This window comes from Camelus dromedarius, chromosome 17 (genome assembly GCF_036321535.1).
Source record: "Camelus dromedarius isolate mCamDro1 chromosome 17, mCamDro1.pat, whole genome shotgun sequence".
Lineage (NCBI taxonomy): Eukaryota > Metazoa > Chordata > Mammalia > Artiodactyla > Camelidae > Camelus > Camelus dromedarius.
The window spans coordinates 36,742,784-36,762,223 of record NC_087452.1 but is presented as its reverse complement, the minus strand read 5'-3'; the positions used below and the strand labels follow the sequence as shown (position 1 = coordinate 36,762,223).

Below are 19,440 nucleotides of genomic sequence, written 5' to 3'. Positions count from 1 at the left end.
TCCTTTGGGATGGGGTCTGTCAGGCTGCTAGGTTGACACCGAATATGCTGATTGGAGTGGGAATCTCATGATTCTCCCACCAATTCTCTTCCTCCCCTTTTGCTCCTGGTTTGTTCACACTGCTTCAGTTCTAAGCACACCAAACCCAAATAGGAAGCTTAACCTCATCACTATTGGATTGGAGCCAAAGCCAATCCACTCAGCATCTTTTCTAAAGATGGAAAGGTTTTCAGGGAACCCCCATTGCCGAGCACAGCCATCCTGCTGGCTCCAGATGCCTCTCTTCTCCCAAGTTGTGTCCAAATCAGTGTGATGCTCCCCCTCCCTCCACCGCCCCCCATACTCATGCTTCTGGGGAATTTGGTCCAGTTTTCCCTCTGACTGCTTCTCTCCTGAGATCAGCCTATATTTGTCTCCTATTGCTGCTGCTGTCACAATTTACCACAAACTGGGTCACTTAAAACAACACAAATTTATTGTCTTACAGTTCTGAAGGTCAGAAGTCCATGAAATGAGTCTCCCCGGGATAAAAATCAAGATGTTGGCAGAGCTGCCTTCTTTCTGGAGGCGCTAGGGGAGAATCTATTTCCTTGCCTTTTACAGCTGCTGGAGGCTGCCTCCATTCCTTGACCTCTGACCCAACTCCATCTTTAAAGCCAGAGCATAGCACCTTGAACTCTGTTGGACCTGTGCTTACATCCTCACATCTCCTCTTCTTTGCCTGCCTCTTCCTCTTCTAAGAGCTTTCGCCATTACTTTGGGCCCATCTGGTTAATCCAGGTTAATCTCCCCATCTCGAAATCCTTCACTTAATCATATCTTCAAAAAACCTTTTACCCTGTAGGCAGCATATTCACTGGTCTCAGGTGACATGGGCATCCAGGTGACAGGACGTGGACGTCTTTGGGGTGCAGTTGTTCTGCATACCCCAAGCCTGTCCTCCCACTTCATAGGGTTGTTACAAGGATTAAACAGGCGAATGTTTGTGGAGAGCCTAGGATGGTGCCTGGCACAGAGTATGTGCTCAATAAATGCCCACCTGAATGAGCCTGCAGTTACCTGGAGTCGTTACTGTATTTAAAGTGGAAAAATAAAAAGTAGAAAATCCTTAAGTTTCCTGGCTAATTCCAAAGCAAGCCCATCCATGGAAAGGTATTATGGAAGAACAATGTAGATTATTTCATGGGTTTTCGTTTAGAAAGATAGTGTTTTTATTGCTAGTTGTAGACTTAAATGTTTTTGATGTATTAACTTTTTAAAGTCACTATTAAATGATAAGATCTTATGGGAAAAAAATCTTAGAATGCAAACATGCACTCTTGGTACATTATTTGAAGATCAGTGTTAGCTCTAATTCAAGGTGTTTTTTCCAGGTAGATTTCCTTTATTGGATAGCCATTTTCAAATTGGCTTTAAAACATGAAATATATTGATATCAGTTAGCATTCTATTTCTGGGGTTTATTTCAAAATATAAACTTTGAAATTAACATTCGAAAGTTAATTTGCTTTAGAAAGACTGCATAGTGCATACCCCATAAAGCATATTTAGCCAAAACTAACTCATATATTAGTACTTTTTCTCTAATAGCCTTGTCATAACTTATTTTTTTAAATAGAAGGTAGCCTTAATTCTTAAATTCAGATCTGCTATAATCTGTATAAATGGACATTTAGGAAAAGTATTTTAGCAGGGCATTATGAGACAGAAGTGGGGTGTTTAAAGCTTTTATTCTTAACAAGCACTGTCCATCAAAATGTTCATTTCCATTGCAAAAGGGATCCTTTCTTGCTCTCACAAACAAAAGTATTCTCAGCCAAAAATAAGAATATACAGACCTCTACTTGGGAGAACATTAATTTCACCTCTTGGGTTTAAAAAGAATTGTTCTGTGGATGTAGCTCGTAGAGAAAAGAGTGCTGCCGTGCTCTATGTGGACGTCCTAGGGAACTGTAGAGAACCTCCTAATCTGTGAGTTTGTCTTCGGCTGTCTCCATGACTTCAGTGGCAGCTGGGGATTTACCTGCCTAAGCTCGGTTTGCTGTGTGGCCTCGTCTTAAAGAAACATGGTGCAGAAATAGGCGGCCTCTCCCAGTCTGCCCACCTCGTAGCCTTGGAAGGTGGTGGCAAGTAATAAATAAACAATAGCTTTGGGGACTTTCCACCCTCCCACGTTCTGGACTCAGTCCAAATTCAGGCCCACTCTGGATGGAATGGAGCAAGATCGATTCCAAGAATTAGATCCTTTAATAAGATCTACGTGGCGCTCCTTAATTAAGTGTGCTTTTGTTACAAAAAAAGCTGATAGACCTTGAGAAAAATCAATACCCTAAATCATATGTTTTACCAGCCTTCTGGAATCTGAAGCTGCATGACAGAATACTAAGAAAAATTCTTCCATCAGGTAAAAGCAGAGCTTGAGGAGAAAGAGGTGAGGATGATGATGGAGAGCAGCCAAAAGCCTGAAGTGCGATGCGTTGGCTCGGAGACAAAAGCATACTAATGCAGGATGTGCTCTGGAAGGGACTGGCACCCTTTGTAAAGGGTTAGGCCCAGGGAGGCAGGGGAAGGAGGAGCCGAGGTAGGAGGCGGATGAGATGAGAAAGGATGAGGTTTGGAACGGAGGCCCACTGGGGCAGCAGGCTGCTGTGTTGCAGAAGGAGAAATGATAAACTCAGTATCAGGATGCTATTGCCTGGAGAACCCCCAGTTGTCCCCACAGTCACCCACACCTCTGAGAGCCTAAAAGCCAAGGAGAGGGGGAGGAGGTGAAAATCACGGGGCACCCACTGTCGCCGTGCAAAACTCACCCTGTGAACATGCATGATTCATATTTAGAATCATGTTGTAGGGCATATTTCTAAAATGCTTGCTGAAAGCATCTCGCAAATCACTCAAACAAAAAAATATGAATCCTGGTGTTTAACCCTTGATCAACTGGAGAAGTTCTATTATTTGGAGCAGCTCATTCTGTGATGTTGCCAGGTCACTCGTGTGAGGGAAGCAGTGGGCAAAATTGAGTTCATTGTTTCTGCTGGTGTTTTAATGATGTCAGTGTTGACTTAAGGTGAATTTCAACATACAGATGTAGGCTGTGTTTTACAACTAAGACTAGTTAACTCTAAGGAGCGTGGAGTTGGCTTTGGGAGGTGATAGCAGAATGAACAGGGAAGTGGCTGCAGTCAGCAATGTTGTCCAGAAACTATATTCTATGTAGCAAGACTGTGCTTGCTGAAAAATTGGGACATCCATCAGAGTCTGTGTTCAAAGTGTGAAAATCCAGGAATAAGAGAAGACAGACCGTGGCTTGCATGCAGGGGAGCTGTGTATAAGAGAGGAGACAGAGAGGAGACCCAGAGGAGGGGATTTGGGAAGCAACTCCAGGGCTTCTAGAGGCTGCACGTGCTGCACTTGCTCCTTGGACCCCACAGGCCCTGCATTTTAACCACCCCTGTGTTTACCAAATGCCGGGAGGCTGAGTCTGGGTCCTGCGTCTCTGTGCTGGAGGTGGGTCTCCGTCCTGGGAAGAAGCACAAGTGGGGTCTCAATGATGCATCTTTGATTGGAGACTTTATTTCCTTTGGTGTTTTTCCCCTCTCCTCCCACGAGTTTTCACTAGGGGGAAATCGCTTTTGTGTTTTGCTTTTATTTGTCTTTCGTTTGACACCAGGTTTTTATTATAACGTGTAAACCTCTTAGGAACACATCTCCCTCATTGCATTTTGTCACCTAGAGTCTGAGAGATGCCAGGCCGTGTGGGCAATGTTGATAAGAAAATAAAGTCCTATTTGTTTCTGCAATCTGCAGTGCTGAGTGTTTGTTTCTCCCGTGTCCTCTGAGGTTTGCAGGGAGAAGGAGGCAGAGGTGAAGGCGTATAGGGCTTTTTTTCTCCCTTTCTTTCACGTTTTATTTGAGCATAGATTTGGGGGGGGGGGGAGTGCTTCTTGAAGAAGCTGTCCTTGCTACTAAACAATACTTGACCTTTTCTTTTTTTCTTTCATTTTAAGTGGTACCCCTCCCCCATCCCCTAATACAGGCAGTGATAATAGGAGAGTCAGTCACCCTTGGTTTAGTAACCTCAAGTTTTTAGGTCTAAGGTAATTTGTCCTGTATTTTGTGTCTCTGTATTTATGGATTCAAGGATTTAGGGGGGCGCTAGAATGAGCGGGGGCGCTAGAATAAGCAAGGGCGAGGAGATCATTCAGTGTGTGTCTTTCCTGCTCCAACACTAGGCTTTATAGGCTTATGTTTTTCAGTGGATGTACTACTTTTTTGTTGTAAAATCACAACCCATAGATGGGTTAGCCTCTCCTCCACTCCTGCTTTTTATGTAATTTTTAGTTATGTCTCTGCATCAGTCAGGGTCCCAGCAGGAAGTAGAGGGCTTACCCAAGAGCAGTCACTGAAGAAAATGTAATGAAAAGACCGTTTCTGAGCAGTTTAGAGAAACCCACAAGGGATAGTCAGGCCACCTGACAGTGGCACCAGAGGGAAGCCTTTTCCACCCCAGGCGGCAGGGGCAACATCAGGGAGCCGATACTGGAACTGGGGGAGCCGTGGCTGAAGCTGTAAGAGAGCCCTTCCCAACGGGGGCCGTGCCCACCTGGGAAGAAGCCAGAGTGCCTCTCATTGGTTGAACCCAGCCAGAGGGCAAGGTCCTGGTTATCGTAGGCACAGGAGTCAGCTTCCTGGGGTACAGGATGGGTGGGAGGAAGGATTTGGAGAAGCAAATGGACAACATTAAGCCGTAATCATTCATTAGAATTGCTTAGCAAAATTTTTAAAAACCATGTGTATTTTGCTGCCCAAACACATCTGTGTATTCATTGCCTTCTTTGTACTGAGTTGTACCTAAACATTATAAAGGAGTGACTGTAGATGGCAGAGGTATTTATTTTAAGTGAGAATAGAAGTGAATTAGAATTCTATGGAGAGAAACTTCATCATGATTGAGACTACAAGTTCTGTCAGCCAAATAAATCTATACAGATCTCAGAATATTATTACCTTTTGTGGGGCAGATGTTACTGGGAGAAGGCACAACAGAATTTTCTGGGGTGCTGGGAACGTTCTATGTCTTGATAAGAGTGATGGTAAAAATTGACTGAGCTGTATACTTAAGATTTAGCCACACTAATTTATGTATGTTGTACCTTAATTTAAACAGAAGTTTTAAAAAATTGCAAAAATGTTTACAGTTCCTAGAGACCTGAGTTCCTGCCCTGTCTCTGTCACTCACTGACTGTGTGACCTTAGGCAAGTTATTTAATCTCTCTGTTCCTTAATTTCCTCCTTTGCAATGCAGGGATAATAATATTCTTACCTCAAGAGATTGTTGTGAGGTTTAGATGAGCCAATGTTAGTAAAGCACTTAGCCCAGTGTCTAACATGTGGTAATCACTCAGTAAGTGTTAGCTATTTATATAAAAGTAAATATATTTTTTCCCCCTAAAATAACCCAATACTGCTAAGTTCTAGGTATCATTTTTTTCTTCTTTTCCTCTGTATACTAAGATTTCCAACCTGCAGGTTCTTCTTTTCATACAAGCAGATACCAAACCTGAGTTGGACACATGCTTACCGCCTTCCTTCCCAAGCCTGTTCTAATACAATGAAAGCTCAGAGGCAGTTTACATTCTTTTTTTACAGCTTGCTAGTGGTTTCCTTGCCAAGTGATGCTCCAAGGAGATGCCCTCAAGTCTCAGAGCAGAGACACTGCATTTGCAGACCCTCTCACATGTAAGGAACCTCAGAGTGACCCTATTCAATCTGCTCACCAGCTTGCATCATTTTGTTTCATGAATTTTAACAGGCCTTGGTTAACTGGGACCCAGTGGATCAAACAGTGCTTGCCAATGAGCAGGTGGATGAACAAGGCTGTTCGTGGCGTTCTGGAGCCAAGGTGGAACAGAAGTACCTCAGACAGTGGTTTATTAAGACAACTGCTTATGCAAAGGTGAGTGTCAGCCTGGAGGCTCCCCAGTAATGCATACGTGTTGGGAGGCAACACCAAGGTCTTCTGGGTATTGGGGAACCTCACTGATGGAGGTGAACCCTAGGAAGGGCTGTTAGAGCCGTGCGTGTGCAGACAGCAAACAAGTGAACCTCACGGTTACTCACTGGGTCACTCACTGGAGGGTGATGGTTTTTAGGTCTTTCAGTTGGAAATCAAGAGGAGCACCTGGAGGTCACTGTAGGCCATTGTTTGTATCTGGTTGCATCACCTTTCAACAATCATTGTACTGCCATGGAGGCAAAAAACATTCATCTTTATCTGCGATTATATCAGCAATAAAGCTAGAAAGGAGAAAAGTATCTTCGTCTGTGTAGTTCTAGTAAGACCCCAGAAAGACAGAATGACATTTCAGAAGGTCCAGAGAAGACCATCTAAAAGGACTGATGGCAGTCTCCATGAGCTAAGCCAGGAACCAAAGCTTTGGACTTTATCCCTTCTTGTGTCTCCAATTAACAGTGTAAACTGGTGCGAGTTCCTGCACCTCAGTTTCCTCATCAGTAAAAGGAGACAGTGGGACCAAGTGGTCTTTAAGGTGCCTTCCTGCTCTTTGTATTTTCAGGAATTCAAGGCAAAACCAACCATTGAAAGAGGGAGCTTTCTTATTAAATCACCAATAGCCTGGGCAAAATAACCTGTTCTGTGTATACTAGAACCACTCTGCAAAGTATTCTTTGAACTTACCAAGTTTCAGGACATGGAATTGAAGGATCACTCCCTAAAACTCCAGAGAAAAGTGATTAGAGCAAATCAGGAGCATTTCCCATGGCAATTTGGTAATCTCTGAATTAGCATAAGACTGGAAGTAAACAGGATCTGAAAAGTAAAAGCATCATGAAGGGCTACTGACGGTATGTCATGGTAGTTCTCCCCTGTGGTGGTCAGCATAAGAAGGATAGTTGTATTCTTCCACAGTAGCCCGGGGCTTGGTCCGTCAGAAATAGGGTAGTGGGCTGAAATGCACTTTGGGTCGGGTCCAATACTGTTCTTATATGCAAAGAAAGCACAAAGTTATAAATAACCTCTGATCACTACAAAACTCTGCTGAATTAGAACTGCAGAACACCAGCTCACAATACCAGTGCCATATGGCTGTATGACCTCTAGTTCCCTCACTCAAAAGACACGTCTTAAATGAAGGCTGTTTTCGCATTATAATTTATTCACAATGTAGCAGAGAATAGCATATGGATTTAGAAAACTACTCATTTAGAACTTGTTAACATAGTGCTTTGCTCCTTTGAAGCACACTAGTAATACTGAGAGACTGAACGAGAAGAAAGCTGAGAACATTGCTTTCTCTAACATCGCAGGCAGTGGGAGCCCCTATCTCCTGAGAGCTGGGGTCCACCGCATTACCAGGAAGGATGTCAGGTCACCTCAAGGACCTGTCAGATGATTCTCTGATAGGCATTGGTGGAAAGGCCACCTAATTAGCTTTTGTTTTGACCTCTGCCTCTAATTGGAAATGTAATAACCTGAGTGGCATTATTCTTTAAACTGTCAGCTGGGAATTTTCAACTGTTCAGCAGAAGTGGTTAGTTACCATGGTGACTTGCCTGGTTCTTGCTGAACTCCAGTGCAGAATTATTGAAAAAGCTGTCTTTGGAGGTCAGCACTTGGTTTGCCCTGAAAATCAGGAGAACAGGGAGTGGCGTAGGAGTGGTAGAGGTGGGCAGATATCTATGTTCACTTCAGGTCCTTGGCTGAGGGCTGTATATGCACAAAGCAAGACTCCATAAGGCCTAATAGAAAATGTTTGCAATAGGATTGAGAGGAGAACAGAAATACCAGGGGGCTGCGCAGTGCTCTGAGACCTCAGAGTTATGGCCCAGCCAGAAGTATGCAATTGGGACCCCAAAAAGGCTATATATTACAAGTGTGGATGAAACCCTCTGGCCAAGAACAAAATCAAAATGACTCACCTTAATAAAAAATAAAAGCAAGCCTTACAGTTTCAAGAAGAACTTTCCGGACAAAACTCAACACCTTTAAAGGGAAACAACATAATCCAGGCTCCTTCAAGTTGGTTTCATCTGTGATATCCAACATATAATAAAAAAATTACTAGACTTCCAAGAATCAGGAAATTGTGACCCATAATAAAGGGGGAGAAAGGGACGGAGGGCAGCCCAATAAAAATAGCTCCTGAGATAACCCAGCTGTTGGAATTAGGAGATAAAGCTAGAGGCATCTATATGTAAATGGTCTGGGACTTAAAGGGAAGGATGGTCATAATGAGTGAACAGATGGGGAACCTCTGAGAAGAAATGGAAACAATTTTTTTAAAAAACTGGAATCTAGAACAGAAAAGTACAAATCTGACATGGAAAATTTATTATTTGGGCTGCAGAGGGATGAATAAGGGTTAAGTGGGCCATAAAGCTATAGGGGAGTCCCTCCCTCCATATAGGGAACATAACGAGTGATACCTTGAAAACAGAAAGGTATATGACAAGTTTGAGAAGCTGAAATAATGACAGTATAGCTAAAACTGAGAGAGCCTAGAGGAGAGACTCAACATAGAGCTGGAGAGGCTGAAGAGAAGCTGAAGAGGTGGGTGGGGGTCAGATCAGGCAACACCTTTTAGGTCTTAAGAAATTTGTACTTTATCATGGGAGCCATGAGAAACCATTAAATGATCCTAAGGAAGGGAATAACATGGTCAGTTTTGTGTTTTTACAAATTCACTGTGGAAAGAGCAAGTGTGGATACAGAGAGACCAGTTAGAAGGCTATTGCAATGGTCCAGGCCTGCATAACTTAGACTTTGGTGGTAATGGAAAGAAATGAGTAGGTTAGAAAAATATTCAGATGGTGAAATCTATAGAACTTGGTGATATTGGATGAGAGCATGTTGGAGACGGTGTCATCGAAAAAGACTCTGACTTGGACCCTAGTGAATGATTAAGCTGCTCCCTGGGATAAGGAGTCCTGGAAGGGACATAGTTCTGACCCTTTCTGAGATTGCACTGGCCATGAGTCATTTGCATAGAGATGTAAAAATAATTGATGCTTGGATAAATGAGTCCAAAACTTCAAAGAAGATCAAATGAGGTAGAACATCTAATCTAAAACTTGGTATGGCAGTAATAGTATTGCATTAATGATGATGGCCTGCTGTATAGATAAAGGTGAGATATTGAATCAATAATGCTTTTACCTGCAAGTAACTAAAAACCCAAGTTATGGTGGCTTAACAGATGGAAAGTTACTTTTCCCACATAAGAAATCCCATTTGCTGAGACCGAACTGGGATAGGGCTCCGAGCTGGCATCTCCGTGGTTCTCTTGGCCTTTTCTTCCTTCCTGTCACCTCATGGTTGCAAGATGGCTGCTGCAGCACAGACATCACATTTTCACTCAAGACAGAAAGAAGCAGAAGAGGCAATGTGAGTGACTGGAAAGCGAGAACTTTCCCACAAACTCCCAGCAAAATTCCACTGATGTTCTATTAGCCCCAGTTGTGTCATGTGACTACCCCCAGCTTCAAAGGAGACTAGGAAAGAAGTCTGGGGCTTTCTAGCTTCTATAGGCAAGATGGTTGTGGGAGGAGGATGGGAAATGGGTGCTGGGATGGCCAGTGAGCTGTGCCTGCCACAGTTATCTTTAGAGCTCTGTATTTGCATCTGGTTTTGCAGCTCTGAGGGCTGCCTCTGTGATGTCAGCTGGTGGTCTGCTTGGGAACATGGCTGTGGAGGAGCCCTCCTTTCATTCACTTAACTTCCAAATTACAAAGACGATGCCTGATGTGAAAATTACAGGGAAACTTGAAGTATAAAAATCCTTTATTAAGGCTGTTCTGTGATGTATTTGGTTTTTCTCCCTTTACCCCCCACCCAGTCTTCCTAGGATTGTTTGCTTTATGAAACATTAGAAGTGATTTCAGCCTCTAGTTCTATGAAAAGGAAAACTGGCAGTAGGAGTATCTGAGGAACATGAATTAGTCTTGGCAGAGATGTGTGGGAGGAATCTTGTGGGCTGCACGGCGAGGTGAGAGCAAGGGGAGGAGGGTGGATTGGAGACTTACATACTGAAAGCAAAAGGGATTCAGAGTCTGAACGCTTTAGTTCCTGACAGCTCGGTGACAGTTGGAAGGCGAGACAAATAGAGAGACAGCTTCCCATTTGAACTTTTCTAATAGATTTGTGATTTTGATTTCTGTGCTGCCTTCTGAAGCCCCCAGAGGCTGCCTCCTCCCAGGTCCTCAGCCGCTGGGGCACTCCACGTGGGTTCCTCTTTGGCATTTAGATGGACATAATCCTATCCCGACGGTGCTTAGTCAACCTCCACACCAAATGGGTGGTTATGTTTTCTAAATTCTCAGGAATCACCTGGCAACTGCTAGAATATGAACCAAGCCTGTGATCGCCTCTCACCTCCTACCATCTTACCCTCGATCTGATCAGTTCTCAGGCTTCCACTTACACCATCTTACTTAACCTTCATATTATCCCTTGGAGGTTAGGTATGCCTGTTATCCCATTTTACTGATGAGGAAACTGAGGCTTATGCTGGTCATAAGTATCAGCACTGGGGTTCCAGTCCGGGTGCTTGAGCTCTTAACCAGCAGTCTGTACCACTTCTCAGGTAGTCTGGGTTCATTCTTTCTCTCCCCAGATGTTATTGAGTGCCTGGCCTAGATGCTAAGAATACAAGTGAGAAAAGCAGACGTCCCTGCTTTTTGGTTGCTTGGAGGCTAGTGCAGGGGACAGTTGCAGATGTGAGAGGTCACAGCCCTTGGGATCACAGTCACACTGCAGGAGGGGGCAGGTGAGGCAAGGAGAAGCCCCAGTTCTGCCCAGTGATCCAAGGTGGTATCACCGAGGAGGTGATGAAAGATGAGAAGTGCAGAATGTCTGTAAGGGCGTGTTTTGTTGCCTTCTGGACGTGTAGGAAACTGCACGCTTCACAAGTATTTCCAAGTAGAATTCCTGAATCAGACGGGCAACAGTGAGCCCTTATGAAATCACGGGGGATGGGAGGTAATAAGCCACCCATTTCCCTGCCACCGTGTGCCTTTCATTCCTTGGTTTCAGGCTGCACTTTTGGGTAAAGTAGGGGTACCTTTACCAGAAAGCACTACTGGAGTGGGACCCTGCAAAGAGGGAAAATCTGAGAATGGAGAAGCAAAGAGGAGAGGGGAGGGAGTGAGGTTCATGACAGGAGCTCTTTGGGGAGGTGGAGGAGGAGGCTGGAGCAGAAAGACAGCCACGGTGGAGCAGTGGCACCAGGGTCTAGTCCCCTGGGTGCCCCTGACTGTTCAAGAGTTCCCTGCGCTCTGAAAGGGAACCCCTGTGCACCCTTGCTGCTCTAATCCTGAGGCCGTGAGTTCCTCGTGAAAGCATTTGGCTGTCTCCTAGAAAGTGGGCTGCTGCCTGGCATTCTGCTCCTACCTTCAGATCAGAGGACCAGAACAGAGGCCGGCTCACAGGTGGTGCCTGGAAATGCCTCTTCTGTCTCCTGGAAAGTGGGCTGCTGCCTGGCATTCTGCTCCTACCTTCAGATCAGAGGACCAGAACAGAGGCCGGCTCACAGGTGGTGCCTGGAAATGCCTCTTCAGCACCAGAGTCATCCTGTGCTGCTCAGGAAACTTAGCAAAGGGATTGATTGGTGAGGTTTGGCGACTCGGCCCCACTCTGCCCCTGACTCCCTAAGAAAGACCCTTGGACCCAGTGTCACGTCCTGTGTGTGCAGCCTGGGCCTTCATGTGCGGGGCTTGTGCACAGATTCGATGTTGGCTGAGGGAGCAAAGTCTCTGAGGACCAAGAGGAGCAAGTGAGAAACATTTAATGAGCTGTCAGCTTCTCTGCAGGGCTGTTGGGATAAAAGACTGTGAGGACACAGACCAGGGCCAGATTTAACGAAGCTAAGGCTGAGGTTTATCTGTTGTGAGGGTTTTCCCTTGAAAGCCCTGTGGCTTTACAGCTGTGATTGCATTTACCCCACCACGCCCCTCTGATCTGTCTGGGCAGAGGGGCGGCCTTATCCTTCCTCCTGGTAAAAACTAGTTCATCAGCTACAGACCCCGGGACTCAGACCAGCCCTGACACACCCTCAGAGCGGCTTCCTGCTTGAGTTCTCCCCCAGGCCCTGCTGTCTCTTCTTCAGAAACAGCAGGCTCTTCTCCCATCCCCAGGATCTAGTTTTGACTCACTGTCTCACAAAGCTAATTAATTGTTAAATTCTGCTCCTTCTTACATAAGATCTCATGATTCCTTCTGTTCTGTGTTTAACCTGTCTCTCCAGGACCTCTTCTCTCCTAGGCGCTAAGCCAAACTCTGTTCTCCGTCTTTCATCCTCTTCTCTCTGTCCTCCTCAGGGGGATTGTTGGCCGGTGCCAAGGGGCACAGATGAGAGTTGTTACAGGGGAGACCTTCTGGGGGTTGGGGTGGACAGGGATGGGAAGGGGACAGAGGCAAAAGGAAAGCAGGTGATTTGAGGCTGACAGTTCCCTGGCACTTTGCGGGCAAGCCCGAGACTGCCTGGAGTGGATCAGGAGACTCTCTGCCCTCCCAAGGCCACAGCCAAGGGGACAGGCCCTTTAATGTCAGCCAGGTGTGAAGATGAGACTGCTGGGAGAAGGCCACTGGCTGGCTCTGAGCAGGCCTTAGAAGGAACTTCTGCCTGGAAGAGTTCGCCAGAGTTGGAGCAGGGCCGGGTCCCAGCTCTGGATTTGGAAACCCATGGTATTTCGTGACAGTATAGGCAATTAGATTTCCTCTCCTGCCTGTGTCCGGAACGTCCCCCACTGATGCCTAATCACACCTGCGTGTGGTCTCTGTTAGGCCAGGCCTCTAGGACTGCCTTACTTCCTTAGCCCTGAGTTCTTACCCACACCCTGTCCCGCCGTCAGGCAACTAAAGACAGCCCTGCATGCAACCCGCTCCAAAGCCTGTGAGAATGAACAAGCACTTCTGAAGGAAGGAAGCACATGTGCTCTTTGGAAGGTTTCCTTTGTTATGTGTTTTTGTTTCCAAGATAGAATGAACAATTGAAAGGGAAAAATGGGAGAAATAAATTAATAATATATTCCTTATTGTGTGTTGACAATGAAATAAACTATAAATTTGATTAGGAAAAAATGAAGACAGACGTCACTATTATGCCTTAATGCTCTTCGACCCCGAGTAGCCTTACTGAGCTCCCTGCCAGGTCCTGTTGGAGTAAAGGCCTCCTTTCTTCTTGAGGTGTTGCCTGACTCCATGGGAGGAAAGAGATTGATGAGCACCTTGTTGGGGACGGTCCCTGGGTGTGCTCGTGGGTGTCACCAATGAACCCTCTTAGCTTAGGGAGTCATTTGAATTTTAATGCTAGAAGAAACTCAAGAGAACATTGTGCCGATTCTTCCACATTTAGCATAGTCTCCCATGCTTCCTAATCCCTGCCCTGATCTGAAAAATATAAAAGCCAACAAAAAACCCTCATGCGTGCTGCTGGAAATGAAAATCAATATGATGTCTAAAAACAAAGGGATAAGGTGTTGCTTTATTTTAAGTAGCCCGCATCCTACCCTCCTCCTGCTGCCCTGGAGGGCTGATGGCCAGCATGAGGTGTCCTGGAAAATTTTTCACTGAGCCCATTCCTCATTTTATAACTGAGGCCCCCAAGCCTCAGAAAGCCGGGACCCAGCTTGGGTCTCCTCCATCCCAGGCCTGCGTTCTGCCCACCTGCTCTTGAGCACTGGCTGCCCAGCAACTGGCATTCCCTACAACCACACTTGGAGGGCACACAGTCGGAGGGTGAGCAGCGCAGGGAGGCAGGGCGTTAGCAAGTGATGGAATGGTACAGGCACAGGGAGCGGGCACAAATGGCCGGGTAGCAGAAAGTGCAGGGATTTCTAGGTTGTTCTTGATGGAATTGGCTTGAGCAGTGTCCTGTGTTATGTCATTAGTCTCTACTCCAGCACCCTTCCCTCAGCCCCGGGCCTTCTGAACCCAGCTGCTCGGAGGACAGTGGGACTCCACTGCGATCAGGGAAGCCAACGGTCACTAACAGACACGTAGATATCCATATTCTATTGTTGTCCTTTGTTTCAAACTCTGTTTTCTCATTGAAGGCGACAATTTTCCAGTCTCTTTCTATGTCTCTCTATATTTTGCTTACTGATTCTGAGTGTCAGATTTGCTCAAAATAGAGATTTAATCCTTTCTAGAGCTATATTAAGCTGTGAACTCCGGTAAAATGCAAACTCTTGTGGTTTAAAAGAGTATATTAACAGCATGATCTTAACTATGTAAAAAACACAAGTACACACACTCATACAAATTTTATCACTTCTAACACACGATTGGTTTTAAATTTTATGCTCCGTTAAGAATGAAAAATGCTGTCAATCAAAGATACCACTGATTGTAAGACATGTCCCAGTTTCAGGATTTGTGGGGGAAACTTGCATCTTAGAATCAATGGAAGATGGGATGGATATAAATAAGATGGAAAGCTATAGAATAAATATGAATAGTGATTTCCCTGGATGCTTAAGTTGATTTGGGGTAAATGTTATTTTTTTCTTCATCCTTTACTGTCTTTTCCACATTTTTCCATAATGATTATTATTATTTCAATAGTCATCAAACAAAACAGCCTGATAGCAGGGTTATGTCAGCGTTTATTTACACATCTTTTTTAGACCTGGAAAGGGATGGTCACATGTTCTCGCAAGTTTAAATTTACAGACAGGCTTCCAACTTGAAGGTAATTGAGCAGAATGTCCCCTGGGACTGCTGTCCCCATTTTATTTTTCTTGATTAGACCAATAAAAGCTTTTAGTCTTGCTCCCAAGACTCCCCTCTCCCAGAACAAAGCCACCTTTTCAGGCAAGGGTGGCCCAGTGCCACAGATGAGGCTAAGAACCATGTTCCGTTTACAGTGTATTTAACTTCTCCCCCCTCCCCCCACCCATGGGCTGCAGTTACAGATTCTCTTTTGTCCTGTGGAGCCAGGGGCAGTGAGGTGATGGGGGTGGCCTCTGGGAATCAGAGGCTGTCTCATCAGACAGGTGGCTGTGTCATTGAGAGAGTTTGTCCTCTGTTATCTGCATTCTTAGGAGTGTGGTAGTGACATTTCAGAAACTAGTTACCATCTTGTGAAAGTTGGTGGAATTTAACTCGTTTTGCTGACTTAGATTGCCTAAGTCAGAAGGGGGTAAAAAAAAAGGCTGATACGTGGCCTGAGTTAATCTATGAGTAAGAAGAGATTAGCCAAATTGGCTGCCACGACAGCTTCCTGATATCTTTCACCACATCCTTTCACACAGAGCATGCTCAGGGAGCCATCCCTGAGGGTCATACCCAGACAGCACTTCCTCCTTTCCAGCTTTTCAGAAGCTATCTAATAGCACTTGGCTTGTCCCTCCTTTTCACATGGCTCTGAGATACACACTGATGGCTGCATGGGCTCCTCGGTGCCTCTCTTCCTTTTGCCCCTGCAGTCCTGGGATCCACACCTTGTTGGCAAGTCATACATCATCCACGCAGGGCCTTGCTTAGAACTGATTTTTTTCCCTTCTGGGTTACCAGCACCTTCACTGCAACTGAGACTCTTGGACAGCACAGCTGTATTTGCGAATAAATGCATTGCAGTGAGATGCCACAACAAATGGATTTTGCTGGAAATATGTAGCACATTTCAGAAGACAGGTTAAAGTAGGGCCATCAGAGAGGTAGACAAGGTAAACATCATGCCAGAGCTTCTTAATGTGTGACCTGCATGCCTAACTTCATGCCAGAGTCGTGAGAGAGTTTATTCCTCTAGAATATTCCAGAGGGGACATCTACGTTGTTTAAATATCTTACTGCCTTCAGAATTGATTTTCCTTTATCACAGCTCAAATATACATTGTGTCTTGGGAGTAATTGCATCAAAATTATTCCAAAAACAAAAAGAATAAAGAAATCTTGGCAACAATAATAAGTTTTAGAAAAAATAAAGGCAAGTTATAATTAAAAAATAATTGCTAATCAAATCACACTGATTCAGAAGTAGGCTAAGTGTTAAGCTTTTTAAAACTGTCCATTTTAATTAAATCTCATTAAGTCCTATCTCAAATCTGTATCCAGTCTTCTGGTTTCTCAACTCTCCCCCTTAGTAGCTAATAAATCCCCTTGTTTTAAAAGGTCTGTATTTCTCAGTTTGCCTAAACTTTTTTTTTTTTACCAAGATCTTTAAAATGTGTCATGTCTTGGAAATATTAACTACTATATATAAAAATAAATGAAAAACACATTTCTTCTGTACAGGGAACTATATTCAATATCTTATAATAACCTTTAATGAAAAAGAATATGAAAACAAATGTTTGTGTACATATATATGCATGACTGGGACATTATGCTGCACAGCAGAAATCGACACATTATAACTGACTATACTTCAGTTTTTAAAAATGTGTCATGTTTTTAAAACCACAAATTCTTATTTATGATCCTGTTGCACCTTGTTCTTCATGCTTTAGCTCACGTCCCACCTTCTCCTGGGAAGTATGGATTTATTCCTGGCATTATTTCTGCTTCTTTGAAGAAAGAGTCATATTAGCCTTGTTATAGCTAATCCTCTTTTTATCCCCAGCTTTGTAGTTTTGATCTTCCTCTTTCTTATTCCTGATTCTATTCTGTGTTACTAAAGCCTTTTCAATTGGATGTTCCCTTCAGCCCTTCTCCTAGTGGTCCATTGTCTTAAGCACAGGCCTCTATTGCGACTCATTCATATACATTGCTGTTTCAACTTCTGAAAGCATCTTCATTCCCAGGGTGTACCTGTGGAACAACAGTGGCTGCCTTTCCAGACTTAGTGTAGTGAAATGATTATAAGGCCCCTCTGTAAACCATCGGACTTTCTATATATGCTAAATAATAACCACAGGAGATTTGACTTCAGCTGAGTATTAACCACAATAATTATTTGTTGAAATTGAATGAAGAGCCCACTCACATTGTTAATTTCTAGGTTTTACATATGGAAGAAGTTGTCTTTTTTTAATTTACAGAAAGTTACCTGAAAACTGAGTATGGTGGTCCCAGAATAATCAGGAGATCTGGATCATTCATATTATTTGGTGTCTACTGTTGACTTGGTCAAGTAAGCCATTTTTTCTTTAGTTAAATGAGGGCAGTTGAATAAATGAGTGGTTTTCAAATTGTACCCAAGCCTTGGGAGTTGATGGAGAAGGGTTGGAGGAGAGAGCAGGGCATCTCCTAGAATAGTTCAGCTTTCAACTTTTGGATATTGGGTTCCCTCAGATTTTATTTGAAAAGGGATCTCAAAGCACATTAATAAAGAGTCTCAAAACCTGCTCTTTCCCTAAGTTTTTGGATTCTATGAACCAGTAAGATTTCTATAAATTGAGGTTGGCCAGGATGGGGAAGGGAGGCACTGCCAACTGTTTGGCAAATATAAGGGCATGAAATGAGATGAATGCCATCTGCTGTAAATGCAAAACCACAAAAAGGATGTGATTTCAACAAAACACCCCAAAAAAACAAACAAATGAAAACAGCTCTTTAGACTGAACACCTGTAGCACTGTAAATCCTCACCAAGTTGCTCTTGTTCTGATGAAGACTTGGTGGGGCCAGCCCTGGGACAAGGGAGAGATTGTGGGAAGCTGTTGGGCAGGTGTTTTCTGGAGCCTTGATCATCAAAAATCAGTCGAGAGTAATGAGTTTATTTTAGAGTGGAGACTAAAAAGGGCTTGCTGGGACTTGTTCTCAAGATGTTGGCTTCATTTGGTTTATTTTTTTTCATTTCTTTTGATTTTTAAATATATTCATAGATTTGGTGAGGTTTTAAGCAGGTGGATTTTTTTTCTCCCACAATTAGCATATCAAAACATTCACATTTCATTCTATTTGAATCTTTTGTCCTCATCAAGATCTGAATAGATTAAGCCAAAATCACCTCCATAAGAACTATTCCAGCCTTGACAATTCAACTGAGAGGAAAAATACAATGAGAGGGTTTATAGACTGTGGCTTAGTTATGCAGGGGAAGGGAGGGACCTTAAATGTGTCAGAAATGAAACCCATCAACTCCAAATTTTCTGTGGCAGGAAACAATAGAGTAGGAGTTGAAGCTGATCTTCGAATCATATAATGTGGGTTTTATCTCTTGGAAAGCAGAGAACTATATTCAGTATCTTATAATAACCTATAATGGAAAAGATCTGAAAAAGAATATATTTATATGTGTATATATATGTGTCTGTGTGTATACATATAAACTGAATCCCTTTGTTGTATACCTGAAACTAACACAACATTGTAAATCAACTGTACTTCAATTAAAAAAAAAGAGAGAGATCAGATCCCATGAGACCACATGTAGGTTTGCTTGGAAGTTAAATGGAACCTCATTGATCCTTGGAGCAGAAAAGCCACGGGTAATTTTCTGAGTTCATCATGCCCTAGTTACGTGCTTGTTGGCATTTAAGACCCCTTATATTGCTGCATAAATTGAAAAGCTTTCTAAAATATATAATGGTATCAGAAGATTGATTAATAGTTTATTAACATATTGTATTTTGTTAGTGTAATATTAATATATAATCAATATATTCAAGATTTTAAACTTTTGCTACATTGATATCAAGACAGTACAGTTTCAGCTAATACAGAGATACATCAGATTATTGAAACTTTCTTATTCCATTAATAATTAGGAAACTTGGTTGAAACCATGTAAAGTTATTCTGGCTAACTTAAGCCAAGAAAGAATTGATCAGAAGAGGATCAGTTTCCTCACAGTTGGATGGGAAGGCTGGAGACCTAGGCGGGAATCAGGGAGGACAAGGGTACAGCTGAGACCTTGTCCCAGGAGTGGTCTGCTTAAGCCACTGCTGCCATTGGTACCAGCATCTCCAGCCTCTCAGTGCTGGTGTGATATTTAAACCAGTTGACCCTGTGCCTCTGGGTTACCCCAGTGTTCCAGGACTGTACTGAGCCTATGACTGGTTATGCTGTTTAGCTTGGACCTGGGAGGAGAGTGGGATGAGAAAAGTACACCCTTTCAAGCTTCCATAGTTGGTGGTGGGACCCATTTATAGTTATTACAAAATATTGGCAGTATTCTCTGTGCTGTATAATATGTCCTTGTAGCTTATTTATTTTCTACGTGGTAGTTTGTACCAAAAGAAAGCAACTTTAGTTGAAGCATAATGAACAATCAAGAACCTAAAGAAGAACTTCTACCACCTTCTCAGAAGTCATTTTTCACTCAGGCAAATACAGAAATAACAATGGTCCTGTCGGGCAACTTTACTTGTAACCATCAAGTATTTTACATATCCTATGAAAAGCTGCCTCACGATCACTAGAAGTTGGAACATGTGAATGGCATTAGGTCATGTTTCTTATTTTACTTAAAACTAGCAACTCTAGATTTCCTTGATGCCACCCAGGGAAGTTGGGCAAGCGTTCCTAGCAGAATGTAGT

At 43.6% G+C, this 19,440-nt stretch overlaps 1 protein-coding gene across 1 annotated transcript in view; it reads left to right on the top strand.

Annotated features, from left to right (window-relative positions):
• LARS2 (leucyl-tRNA synthetase 2, mitochondrial) overlaps nt 1-19,440 on the top strand; it is a 132,546-nt gene that overhangs the window by 50,013 nt on the left and 63,093 nt on the right. The window contains 1 exon segment of the mRNA XM_064496639.1: nt 5,813-5,956. Coding sequence (XP_064352709.1) covers nt 5,813-5,956 — 144 coding nt within the window.